This window comes from Chelonoidis abingdonii, chromosome 3 (genome assembly GCF_003597395.2).
Source record: "Chelonoidis abingdonii isolate Lonesome George chromosome 3, CheloAbing_2.0, whole genome shotgun sequence".
NCBI lineage: Eukaryota > Metazoa > Chordata > Testudines > Testudinidae > Chelonoidis > Chelonoidis abingdonii.
Window position 1 is genome coordinate 184,881,776 of NC_133771.1, and position 13,688 is coordinate 184,895,463.

Genomic DNA, 13,688 nt, shown 5'->3' on the forward strand with positions numbered 1-13,688 from the left:
AAAAGTTTCTCCGATGGCTGTGCACGCGGCGCGCACACACGTAACTGGAATGGATATGAGCAACATATCTCGAAGAACAACAGTTAAAAAGGTGAGTAATCTTGTTTTCTCCTTTCAGTAAATGGGCTAGATTCTATCCTGACACTGAAGTCAATGGGATTGCAGGGATGTAAAACTGGGCAAAAATGGGTGGAATCCCTTTAAAACTACAGAAATTGATTAAAAAAAGTCAATCTTACATAGTTCCCATCCACTAGTAGGTAGTAACCTATTCTTCTGTCAGCAAAAGTAAGTTTGCCAGTAAACTTAAAAAGATCTTCTGCCTTGGGAGAGCTGTTTCCCTAAATGTCATAATTACAGTAATTATGTGCATTTAAATTACATGGTAATAAAATTAGAATCAAGTCATTCTAAACTGAAACTGAACAAGTTAGAAAAGCAGTGATCAATGGCACTGTAAATAGAGAGCAGGATCAATATTTAATTGAACAATCTAATGGAAAAAATATTAACTGTTTTTTGTTGTAAACACTAATACACCCTTTGGTTTTCAGGAAGTGTAAGATCTGATTAATTCCTAACTTGCTGGAAATGTGACTAGTATATTAGTTGAATTTGATTGCCATTTAGCCAGGAAAAGGGTGAAATAAGAACATCATTTATACAAGTGAAAAAGCAAACTTGTGCTTTCTTTGTCTCTCTACTGTATGCTTTTGGTGCGTTACTACACCCTGATAGCTTACTGTCCAGATGCAAGCAGTACTTCAATCTTATTTTTTTACTGTTAGCAACTGAAATAATTTCAACACCATTTATGTGTCTGGATAATTGTAGTGTGTCATGAGGAGTACAGAACTGTTTCTTTGCTGGTTAATCAAGCAATCATTTAATTTATAGTACCAGCTTTATACATAGTATCCCAGAACACTTTAAAAAACAAAAATAATAAAAATTGAATGTGCCAATGTGATTTAGTGTGTCCAAAATGCCCATTTTGCATCTGTAAAGAGATCTCTAGTGCAAAGTAAATTGAAATAATATATACTTTAATACTACACCATGCAAATCAATATATACAGAGTCTGAACCATAAAAGAGCTGAATACCCTCAGCTCCTGTTGACATTAAGAGCCAGATCCTCAGCTGATGTAACTTGGAATAGCTCCACTGATCTGTTCCCCAGAGAGCTCAGTTACTCCTAAGATTGGACCCACATTGAGCAGTAAGAAATGTTTTGTTCAGCCTATATTAGAATTATAGGTTTTCACAAATAGAGAAGTGTGGAGTGAACAGCAAATCAATATTTCATTAGTCTAAGGGCCTAAAAGAGCTGCCTCAAGGGAGCAGAAAAGTACTAAAACTTGTACACCTGTACAGATCACTCTTACCTGTTCAGAGACACAATGGGACCTATGGTTAACAGTGCCCCTAAGACTTAATCTTTCTGGGACAAGCTATAACTTTCAGTTTATTCCACATCCATACGTGGCACAATATATTTAAAGTGTTTCATTGGGCCAAAGGCGATTTGAGGTCCTATCCTCCCTCGCTCCCAAGAACAGTTTGCTGAACCAGTTTGTAAAGCTTTTAAAACATGGCTCGACTGCATCAATTCGGCCAGCTAACATGGATAGGGACAGACTGTGTTCTAGCTCGTGGGTTATGTTCAGGCCTGGAATGAGTAATACAGATCCTAGTGATCTCTAGCCGGTCATCTTTAAACTATCTTACAGAAAGTGCTATGAGATTTTAAAAATTGAAGATGATCAAATCATTTGTTATTTTCATTGGAAAGCTGACACAGTCTGTACCACTAGGCCACTCCCTCCATGTTCAGGCATTTGTCTTGTATGAATTCAGAGAAAAGAGAACCACCTACTAAACTACTAGAGCTATTTCCTGATGCACCCACCCACCATTCCTTATAATTCTCCCAGCCAAGTGCTGACTTTACCCAAGTTTGCAGAGTTTGTGAAATCTTATGGGAGCACAGCACAAGTTGGTGTTGTCAATAATAATAATTTCAAATCTGAATTGAAGTAGTTCCGTGGCCCTAATTATGTTCAAGGTCCAATTGTACAAATACATATAGATGAGCTAATGACTACAAACATGCACCAAATTCTGAACATCTTGCAGCACCAGACTCCCCAGTGTTATTAACCTCCCTTAAAGGATTGGGTTCAATGTGGGAGACCTCCCTATGCCATCTGCCTCTTTATGAATTCTAGGGTGGTCATTGTAGAGCTTTAAAAAATCATGGAGCCAAATGGAGTCTAGTCTAGGATTAACCTTAATAGTGACAGGTAGCATGGGCTAGTGGCCAGGGCACTAGACTGGAAGTCGGGAGATGAGTCTAAGTAGAAAACACTCTTCTGTCTCTTTTGGTCTCTGACCAGTATATGTAAATAGCTAAAGGACACTGATGCCTATTGGCACTGGTAGGTTTTGGGTCAGATACTGTTTCAGGTGCTGTGGGAATACTCTGTGGGTAAAGAATTGTTCCAGGATTTTCCCTACCCTCTAAATCAGTGATTCTCAACCTGGGATACACAGAGATCTTCCACGTGGTTCATCAACTCATCTAGATAGTTGCCTAGTTTTACAACAGGCTACATAAAAAGCACTAGTGAAGTCCATACAAACTACAACTTCATACAGACAATTACTTGCTTATTCTGCTCTGTATATTATACACTGAAATGTAAGTACAGTATTTATATTCCAATTGATTTCTTTTAGAATTATGTGGTCAAAACGAGAAAGGAAGCAATGTTTCTATAATAATGTGCTACGACACTTGTGTATTTTTATGTTTGATTTTGTAAGCAAGTAGTTTTTAAGTGAGGCGAAACTTGGGGGTACATAAAACGAATCAGACTCCTAAAAGAGGTACAATAGTTTGGAAAGGTTAAGAGCCGCTGCACTAAATGATGGTTCCTACTCATGCCACAGTGTTCATACTGGAGTGATTTCAAAAGCCTGGTCTACACTGTGGGAAGGGAATGGATCTAAGTTACACAACACGTAGCTGAAATTGCCGTACTTAGAACTACTTACTGCGCTGTCTTCACTGTGGTAAGTTGACGGCTGTCGCTTTCCCATCGTCTCTGCCTGTGCCTCTTGCTCTGGTGGAGTACCAGAGTCGACAGGAGAGCGTGTGGCAGTCGATTTATCATGTCTAGGCTAGACGCGATAAATCAGCCCCTGCTGGATCAATCACTGCCCGTTGATTCAGCGGGTACTCTAGACACGCCCAAAGTCTCTCCATGTCAGGGACTACCAAGAATGCTGGCTTCTATGTGCCTCCCTGGTGATTGAACAACTAATACTGCAGAGGGCTACAACCTCAAGAGCCCCATGCAGAGGGCTGGACTTTTTTTGTGCCACGACCTTTGGCAGCATTGGAAAGAGTGGCACAAAATAGTTAACAGATTCAACCAACTTTAAAATATATGGGCTTAGTTTCTTGTCATGTGTAATCAGCGAGCCATTCTGTATGCTGCAAACCCCTGTATTCTGCTTCCACTTTGTCTGTTACTCACTGAACATCCCATAGGCCTCCTCTCATTCACTTTTTCTTTTCTTCTCTTTGCCTCTTTGTCCACTGTTTGCTTTTTATTTATTTTCTCTCTCTTTGGGCTGCAACATCCCCTCTTCTTTGAATTGATTGAATAATTGTATCCCTGCTTAAAATCCAATACAGAAGTTTAATAATCATAAAAAAACCCAGTCCTATTCTTGTTACAATTAAAATTAAAGACCAAAGCAACAGTGAGATTGTTTGAAATGTCCCAACTTTTCCCCTCCTATTAGATGCTTCTCTAGTCTGTTGCCCCAGTCTAATGTGACAGTACCTGCCACTCTCCTTGTTTTCATCTGTAAAGCTGTCCTCATCCTACTGCTCTATGCCATCAGTTTGCCTGCGTGTCCCCAGTACCTGTGGGAGCAGCAGCGCCTGTTTATGAATGCAGATTCAGTGTGGTGGGGCTTCAACCTTTTGATAAATAAGTTGAGCCAGTTAAAAACCAGATGGGTGGCTGCATGCCAGGAGACAGCATCTGCTGTTCCCCCACCCTTGTCAGTGTGCCCATGAGCTTGGCTGAAGTACACACCAAAAGCTCTGGTCAAATAACCTGGTTTGCTGGAACAGGCACTCTCTATTTCAGGGAAAACCACTCTAAGGTTTATGCTACTAACAACTGTTCACCTTCCATCAAAGAGGATGCAGGGCGTGGAGGGGAATAACCCAGATTATTATATCATCAGTGGCAGTTCACAGCTTGATAACACATTTCTCTGCAAGCTGTGTGTGCTTCCCTGTGGCCTAGAGGAGGAGTTAGCCAGTCATCCAAACGCCCTCTGACAAATAATGAAATAATGCGATGTGAGAATTAGCAGTGCTTTTATGTAGCTTTGGGTATCTTTGTTTTTAACCTCATGTCATTTTCAGCTTCCTGGGCTCCACCCCTGCAGTCTGTAGTCCTATTCTGCTGCTGTTGCTCTCTTCTTTGCCTATTCAACATGGAGCATGCAGAAGAGGCTCTGTGTATCTGTGTCTGTCTCTCATTTCTGGGAAGCTTTGAGGCTGTGTCGGAACAGATTTCAGGCTTAGATTCCACTTGCTTCTGAGAGAACTAAAAATAAAAAAAGGAGGAGGAGGAAAGAAATTAAATTACATTCAGGCTGTTGCCTGTAAGCTGATGCCCAAGTATTTTATTTTTATTTTTTTACCAGTTGTCATATTGAGGTTCCACACCTAAAATGTTTAACCTCTCATCCCCCATAGCATGTTCTTAGAGCTTGGATTCACTATTATTAGTTTGCTTTTGGTAATGCCCATAATGGGCTATGCATTTTCCAAACACAAAAGAATGCACAGTTCCTGCTCCTTGAGGAGCTGTGGTCAGATTCTGTATCTCCAGGCTTGCTGGCACTGGCTATAGCTTGCAACCAAACGGTTGATCCAAATGGTCCTCCCCAGGGTTTGTGACCGTAGTATTGGGCCTCATTTGAAATTAATTATGTCTCCATTAGATTAGTTTTCAGTTGTACTGAAGCCCTAAACTCTTGGTCCCATGATCCTTGGCAGCTTAGTCGGAATGGGTTGGTTCATGATTTCTCCCCAACTCCGTCTGCCGCCTAGTCTTGCTGCGACTGTTGTCTCTCTTGGATCCTTCTAACCGAGAGCTTGTCAACATGAACACTTAGTTCATGACAGACCAGGGTATGGATGTATCCTGCGCTAGCTTGCTGACCAGGGTGTGGATGTATCCTGTACTAGCTTGCCATGCACTAAGTGTCTATGTGAACTGTGCTTCTGCACACTAAAAGTTCCTTAGGGTGCTTTGATCTGCTCCCCTTTCAAAGTGGGGTAGATCAGAATTTCTAGTGCACCGCCACAGGGTCCACATGGAGACTTAGTGCACAACACGCTAGTGTAGGATAGAGTCACTCCTCGGTTTGTCACAAACTAAGGGTTTGTTTAGACAAGCCCAGAGCGACAGCTGGCATATCTGTAATGAGTGAGTTCTGCACCTGGAATGCAGGCACATCAGGAGACATTTGTGTTTGAGAGCTGAGGCCTAGTGAATGTTGATGTGAATGAAAGGTTGCAGGTTTTCAGGCTCTCTAAGAATTGGGGAGGAGCGGGTGGGTGACAGTCACAGCAGGAGTGGCAGTGGCTGAACAGTGCAAAAAAAGGATTTGTGAATGTCCTTGGGACTAAAACCAGCCAATTAGCTTTGCTGGAGTTTGCAAGTCCCTTTATTCTCAAAGCAGCCGTTGGGTGACCACATTTGTATTCGCAGGAATCTCTGTGGAAAGCCAAAATGCCATTAATACTTGTCTGAATAAATATTTACAAATGGTCCTGGAGAAATTGCAAGCAGGAGAAATGAATGGTGTTCCTCTTGTTTATAAAACTTAGGGCATCTAGTTAGAGAAAGGAAACAATGCCAGCTGATATACATGGCCTGAATAGCAAATATGTATAGTGACCAGTTCATAAGCAAATCAGAAGCTAAAATGTCTGCATCTCACCTCCTAACCCTTCATTTCATTTAAGACTACGGCAGCTGAGATCATCTTCCTTTTTGCTCTTCTCCTCATGTCTGCTCCATAGAATCCCTTATCTGGCTCTTTCTCTACCTCATTCCTTTTCCTGGTTCTTTCCTACATCAAATGCAAGCTTCTTGTTCTTACCTTCAGGGCTTGGCAAGACTCTGTCTTCCTACATCTCTACTGTCCACTCCTTTTATTAGGTCCCTGAATCCTTAAATTCCACCCAGTCATATCTCCTGTTTCTTTTATTCCTTCTATTCTCATTTTTGCAGCTTCTTTCATCCTTTTACCCCCTCTCCCCATCATCGTGCTTCAAGGCGCATCTCTGTTTATCACAGACCTCCTTAAAACCTGTTCATGTCACAAACTCCACAGTTGATAAGACTGCACAGTTCTCCCTGGGTATTTTTGATGTGTTGTTAACATGAGAGTAATAAGAAGAGAAGAAGAAATGAAGAGAGTGAAGGAGAGTACGTAGGTGTGAATGAGAAAAAGGAGAAAGTGGATGTGTAAGAGTATGGCTCTCTGTGGTGAGGTATGTCTCTCCTGGTAGGTGAGGTAAGGTGTCTTGCATAAAGTTCCAGAGGGCAGAAGAATTCACCCAAATTATTACTTCTTCAGGAGGCTAATTTTTTCCATGATGAGTGCTGGGATATTTTTTGCTTCTATTCACTTTGGGCCCAGTCCAGCAAAACCCTTAAGCATATGTTTACACTTAAGTATACAGGCAGCAGGACTGCTCATGTGCTTAAAGTTAAGAATGTGTTTTTTGCTGGACTAGGGTGTTAAAGAGGGAGGACCCCAGTCTTTCCAGTATAACAGGAACTTTTAGGACCTGATTCAAGCCCTATTGAAGTCAATGGGAATTTTCCTGTTGAATTCAATGGGCTTTGAATCAGACAAAGTACCTTTGGTGTTGAGCCTGCTCTTCTAAATATACAGAAAAAGAGCATCTCTGTCTAGACCTAACAGACACAGATGGCCAAAGGTGTGGCTCTGTGGCTCTCTATAACAAGTGAATGATCTGTGCCAACAGTTTTCAACCTGTGGTCTGCAAACTATGTCTAAGGGGTCCGCAAAAGGTTGTCATTACCATAGAACAGTGATTTTCTTAGAACTTAGAATTATGTCTAAGATTTCCAAAGGAGTCCACAGTGCCGTTTGAAATTTTTTAAGGGTCTGCAAATAAAAAAGTTTGAAAACCACTGATCTTTGCAAAGAATGGAGATTGCTTCTTCGCTTTTTAACTTAGTATCCTTATTTCATATTTCCATTTTCAATGAATATTCCCTTGTGTTTGTATGAACTGCTACATATTAATTCTTCTGGTAATAACATATCATTTTAATTTAGTATATAACTGCTAAATATCTTCAAACCAGACAACTAATAAATCCCTGGTAGAATAGTGTATTAACAGTTTCTGTTCACAAGCAGAATGAAAATTCCTGATCTGCTGGTACATTTCTGGCAGGCTTTGCTTCATTGAAAGAGACTTCTCTGGATATTAAGGAGATACTAAATTGCTGAGAACTGACAGGGCTGAATACTAAGAAAATGCATTTCAATTAAGCCTTTAATGTTTGTTTCAAGAATGGTGGTTCAATTCCAAACAAAACCTCTCCCCCACCCCCAATTTATAAACAGAGGTCTCAAAAGCAGGATCTTTCCAATAACAATCTGCTATCTGGCTCTTAACCAGAGCTGACACTGTTGATTGGTGCTGAAAGGATGTGCAGTCTATCCTGTAGGCTAATGAGGCATATTCTGGGGCTCTCAAGGATTAGCCACAGCTCTTTCTCTAACTTTAGAAACTTAGGCCTGGTCTACACTGGGGGGGTGGGATCGATCTAAGTTATGCAACCTCAGCTACATGAATAACGTAGCTGAAGTCGATGTACTTAGATGTACTTACCACGGTGTCTTCACTGCGGTGAGTTGACTGCTGCCGCTTCCCCATCGACTCTGCCTGCGCCTCCCGCCAAGCAGGAGTACAGGAGTCGATGTGAGAGCACTCATGAATCGATTTATCGCATGTAGACTAGACGCGATAAGTTGATCCCCGCTGGATCGATCGCTGCCCGCTGATCCAGCCGGTAGTGAAGACTTACCCTTAGAATTGTTTTCTGTCCACAATCTTGATCCTTTCTAAGGCCAGTTAAGGAAACTGTATTTTAAAAGGATTGTCTGATGATATTGGAAAAAAACCAATATCAATGCCAAGTCCTTTATGATTAGTAGCTGTCTTTTATGTTCTGATTTTACCGGCACCTGTGTTTTATGTTTTCATTAGTCTCCAGTCTGTGATCAGTGGAATTACCAGTTAGCTGTGCAGCTGCACAGCTTCTCCAAAATGGCAGAATGGTCTCTGTGCTAGACAGGCATGGCTCCAGGCACCAGCGCAGAAAGCTCGTGCCTGGGGCAGCAAGCTGTAGGGGGTGGTGTGCTGGTCACCATGAGGACGGCAGTCAGGCTGCCTTTGGTGGCACGCCTGCGGGAGGTCTGCCAGTCCCGCGGCTTTGGCGGCGGGTGCACCAAAGGCGCAGGACAGGCAGATCACTCGCAGAAACACCGCTGAATCTGCATGACCAGCAGACCTCCCGCAGGCGTGCTGCCGAATCCGCGTGACCAGCAGACCTCCCGCAGGCGTGCTGCCGAATCCGCGTGACCAGCAGACCTCCCGCAGGCGTGCCGCCGAATCCGCGTGACCAGCAGACCTTCCGCAGGCGTGCCGCCGAATCCGCGTGACCAGCAGACCTCCTGCAGGCGTGCCGCCGAAGGCCGCCTGACTGCCATGCTTGGGGAGGCAAAAAACATAGAGCCACCTCTGGTGCTAGAATAGGAAAAATGAACCAAAGTATTTGCCGTCTTAGACCCTGAGCCGGTGAGGTGCTGAGTGACCTCAATTCCCATTAAAATCTGTAGGACTTCAGGGTGCACAGTAGTGGACCCTTAAAATACAAAACATGGCTGGCCCAGTGGTCTAGAAGCAGTGCAACATGTTGAAACAAAATTTGGATTCTGAACTTGAAGCCTTCTGATATTGGAGCAGTAGAGTCTGGGTGTGACAGTGTGCTTAAACCAGGGGGAGGGCAAGAGTGCTTCGTTTTCCATATTTTTTCATTTTAAGAGAGGAAGTAAAACTGCCCTGAGGTTTTCACAGAAAAGATTGCACAGCAAAAGCAGATGTTGACAAATACAAGGAAACACATGCCCACAAATGCTTATGCGCAGGCAAACTTGTGGTACAGCTGTATGTAAATAGCCAAGAGGCTTGGCATTCTTGTTTGAAAACATGTGATTGGTGCCTGCCCAGTGGCAAATATTAAAACAAGATAAAATGCACTTTAACCTCCTGTAACATCAGTCAGTCTGTCCCCTCTATCCAGTAATGCCTTATCTACATTGGAACTTTTTTTTTTTTAATAAGCCAAAATATGAATTTAAACCAATGTAGTTATACTGGTATAACCTCCGTGTAGACACTTACCTTGTTATAAGACATCCCTCTACCCCCCTTTAAAAAAAAATTTAGCTGAAATCATTAGGTTGCTAAACTGCAAAAAAAAATCATTTTTCTTTTGGAATGATAGTGTCCAAATGGGAGGTGGTTATACCAGTGTAATTATATACTTTCTTGTATAGACCAGGCCTAAGTCCTAATGTCCCAAAGGTTCTTCTCCTTTCCCTGACAGTTTCGTTTTTCATGTTACAAACTTTGAACAATGAAGAAGTCTTTCACTATTCAAAGCACAGCTGGGCCTGAACCAGAACTCTGGTTCCAAACAATCTGGAACTTTGGGCAAATTGGCACTCATTTATCTGTGGGTCCTTTAACTTCTTTTCTTCTTTGCAAAGAGAGATAGTCACTCTTCAGCTACCCAACCAGTCTAACCTGGGATTATGAACTGTCAGGGAACCCTGGTCCAACCCTCATGCAGCAGGAGTAATAAACTGTGTGCAGGGCATTTGTGTGGGGGCAGTGGGTTAAACAAAAATCAAGCAAATGAAAGGAGGCAAGAGAATTCTTCTCCTGGCCATCTCCTATTGGCAAGACATGAATTAGCATAGTTGTGACATTCTTTCAATCCACCGGACTCTGACCTAGGGCCCTATGAGAGTCACTCAGTGTCCAGCACTAGTTATCCTCCCGGGTCACTTCCTGCCATCCGTCTCTGCCTATGGCTCCAAGTCCAATGTAACATAACTAAGCCTTCAGCCCCAACAGGCTCAGCCTGCAGTCCTATTCCTCACAGTGGGGGCTTCTTCAGCACCCTTGGTAGGTGCTGCCTTCATCAGGATAGGTCTGTCTCCCTCTCCAGTCTCCCACTTCTGAGCTGGGTTGCTCCCTTTTAAGCTTCCTCTCCAGTTGGATCATGCACTGCAGGTCTGGAAAGGTGGGGCTACCTGGGTCAGGTATTATCCTTTAACCCTTTCGGGCCTGGTGTGGGGTTTGTACACCCCATTACACAAGTGCTCAGCTCCCAGTGGCACAGACAGATTTTCAGATGACCTGAGTGTGACATACTATACCTGGGGGGAGCGTTTTGTAACCGCCATATTCCTCATCTGTATATAATTGTGATATTGCGTATAAAGCAGGCCATGTGAGGTATCAGGGGAAAGGTTATGATCTGCTGAAAGACATTGTTCTTTCTAAATATGTGTATTATCAATGCATATGAAATTATAAGAATTGTGTTGTATGGTTTTCACTAAAATATGCTGTGGGTTTGGGAGGCACCCAGATACTAGCTCTCCAGAGACAATGACAAAGGAGGTAACCAACACCTGGGTGGGTGCTGCTGAACAGATATCACCAGTCATTGTCCAGCAAGGGAGCTACAATGCAATAACTCACCTGCATAAGGCCACACCACAGGAATTGCTCAACCTTGTGTGGGGACTCAGCACTGCCCACCAGACATGCCTGGACTTGTGTTCTCCAAGCACATGAACTAAGGGTATAAAACAGAACACAGTGGCCACATGCTGGGCCTTTCTCCTGTCCCCACCTACGCTGCAAGCAACAAAGACACTTAGAGAAGAAGAATGGAGACTCCAACAGAAGAGACTGGCACAGGTTTAAGGGACAAACCTGTATATTAAGAACTGCAGTGGGGTGAGAAAAACTGCTTAATCTAGATATTGCCCAGTCTAATAGGGTTGAGAGTTTAGATTGTGTGCTTATATTTTTTTATTTTTTTTATTTTGGTAACTCTGACTTTTTGCCTATCACTTATAATCACTTAAAATCTATTTTTTGTAGTCAGTAAATTTGTTTTACTGTTTATCTTTACCAGTGAGTTTGCCTGAAGTCTGTGGTAAATTTGCTCAGGTTTGCAAAGGTTAGTATATATCCACTTTTCATTGATGAAGTGGTGAACCAACTAATGAATTTTCACTGCTCGTCTTGAGCAGTGCAAGACGATATATTGCTGAGGTACAGTGCTGGAGGTATTTGGCCGATGCCTTTCTCTGTATGATTCATGAATGGCTCTGGGAGCATGCGTGCAATCTAGCTGGATGTGGGGCTCCATGTCCTGTTATGCTGAGTAGTCACAGCGCCTGGAGGGGTTTGCTGCTTGTCACTAGCAAAGCACTGTGAGAGACACCCAGGCTGGAGAGTTAAGGGGGCTCAGTGGTCCCACAGTCTCAGGCTGCCCCACTCTTCTGAAATCTGACCACTTACTTTGTGGCCTTACTGGGAGCAGAGCTGTTATGAAAATTTGACTCTGTTTGTGTGTGCTAGGCTCTGTGGATAATCTAACCCTATACCTCCTGCTTACTATTAATCTGTATAAAATTGTGCTGAATTGTGATTACAGAGACTCCTTACACTAACAGCTCTCTGGTCATTTGTAACAGCACACAAGGTCGTTGTTACTGTATTATCTTTTTGGAGTTATCATGACGCAAGTAACTTTTTTTTTTTTTTTTCATCCTATCTTTTCCCTACAGCTGGAGGAAGGGGAACGTTTCGCCAAGATGGTGATAGATCTAGGAGAGGATGCTGGAGAGTTCCTAGCTAAGGGGTATCTTGCCTTGGGTCTGACATACAGTCTTCAAGCTACTGATGGTAAAGTATCTGACTTATCAAATATTGTGCATAAAGCAGCTATTCTGAGTCTTCAGCGTAAGCAACGTATTAAAGACATTGTTGAAACTTTGGCTGATCATGGAAGATAATCAAACTCCTAAACTACTGGAGAATATTCGCTTGCTTTCTGAACATCATCTGCTTTGATAGGCTACATGGAATTTTTATGCTGATGTACAAAAACAAATTGCTCAGATTTCCTATTCATTTGGGGAGAAGGTCCATTTGCCATGGCCATCAAGTGTTGAGGTGTTTGAATTAAACATATGTAATAATTTTTTCTCAAGAGTTCATTTATTTACGTAATAAAGCCTGACTTTCCATCTATTTTCACATTCATAAATCACATAGAGAAACAGGAACTCCTGAATTCAACTCCTCGCTTAACACTGATTCCCTCTGTGTATTTGAACAAGTCATTTAACCTCTCTGTGTCTCTGTTTCTCTGTCATTAAAATAATACTTATCTACCCCTCTGAGGCAAAGTGAAAGTGAACTAGGTAATATTTGTATGGAGCTTTGAATAGGAAAAGAGTTCTGCAAGCACCGAGCATCATGTTTTAGTTCTCAGTAGGCTCTGCAAGCTTGGCACATGGAGGTGTGGTGTGCGCTAACACCCATTGCATGGAGTGCAGGAAGGGCTTTTAATTCTGTTTTCCATCATGCTCACATCTAGGAGCAGCTTTTATTTACTCTCGGATGCCAATACAAATGTTCCAACACAAACCTGCTTGAGTAGTTGCTGAATCAGTAGCCATTCTGATCAACCTGGCCATGCCCATTAATGCACCATCACCCACTTTTGCTTAGTTTTAGGCCCATTTGTTTCCTGTCTCTGTGGGCAGTAGTTCAGATCACAGAAAAGCTCTACTCTGTTAATGAGGGTGGTACTGCTTCACGCTTCCCCACAGCAGAGCAACTTGATCGAATATATTTGTGCTCTTCAGTAGTAGAAGTCACTGTGAGTCTCCAAGCAACCATATCTGATCCAGTGGGCAGCTACTCTGAGAAGTGCTTCTCCATAGTGGTTGGTAATATAGAACACAGTTTCTTCTCTGTTTCACTGCCCCAAAGCAGTTGCTCTTGGAAACAACTTGAACCTTCTCTTATTTTCTAAAGTCCTTTAAAACATTTGAGTCCTACATAATGGCCTACTTCCTCAAGGCATCGTGCCCAGATTTTGTTTAATTGTTTCTACAATTGTACAAGATCCCAGAGTCTATTTTCAGATGGACTTTTTAAATATGTTAATAAATAAATAGTAAAATGATTATCCTCCATAATGAAACTTTATTAAAGGGTTTCTGATAAATGAAGTTGTAGAGGAGTCTGTTGGACTCCACTGTATCGGTCAAAGTATTTAAGGAGCTTTAGTGTGAGTTTTTAAATGCTTTGTCTTCTGGAACTGTGTCTTCTCTGAGTTTTCAAGAGGTTAACAGGGTTCAGGAATGTTCTGACCTACAGCAATCTCATTTGTTAAAAAAACACTTAACCTTCACTACAGCAGCTCTGCACTTGTGTCCAA

The 13,688-nt window shown here is 42.4% G+C and overlaps 1 protein-coding gene across 3 annotated transcripts in view; it reads left to right on the top strand.

Annotated features, from left to right (window-relative positions):
* Positions 1-13,688, top strand: part of TTC7A (tetratricopeptide repeat domain 7A) — a 304,672-nt gene that overhangs the window by 112,898 nt on the left and 178,086 nt on the right. For all 3 annotated transcript variants that reach the window (XM_032768913.2, XM_032768912.2, XM_032768915.2), the window contains one exon: positions 12,025-12,142. In XM_032768913.2, coding sequence (XP_032624804.2) covers positions 12,025-12,142 — 118 coding nt within the window. The remainder of the gene's footprint in view (positions 1-12,024; positions 12,143-13,688) is intronic.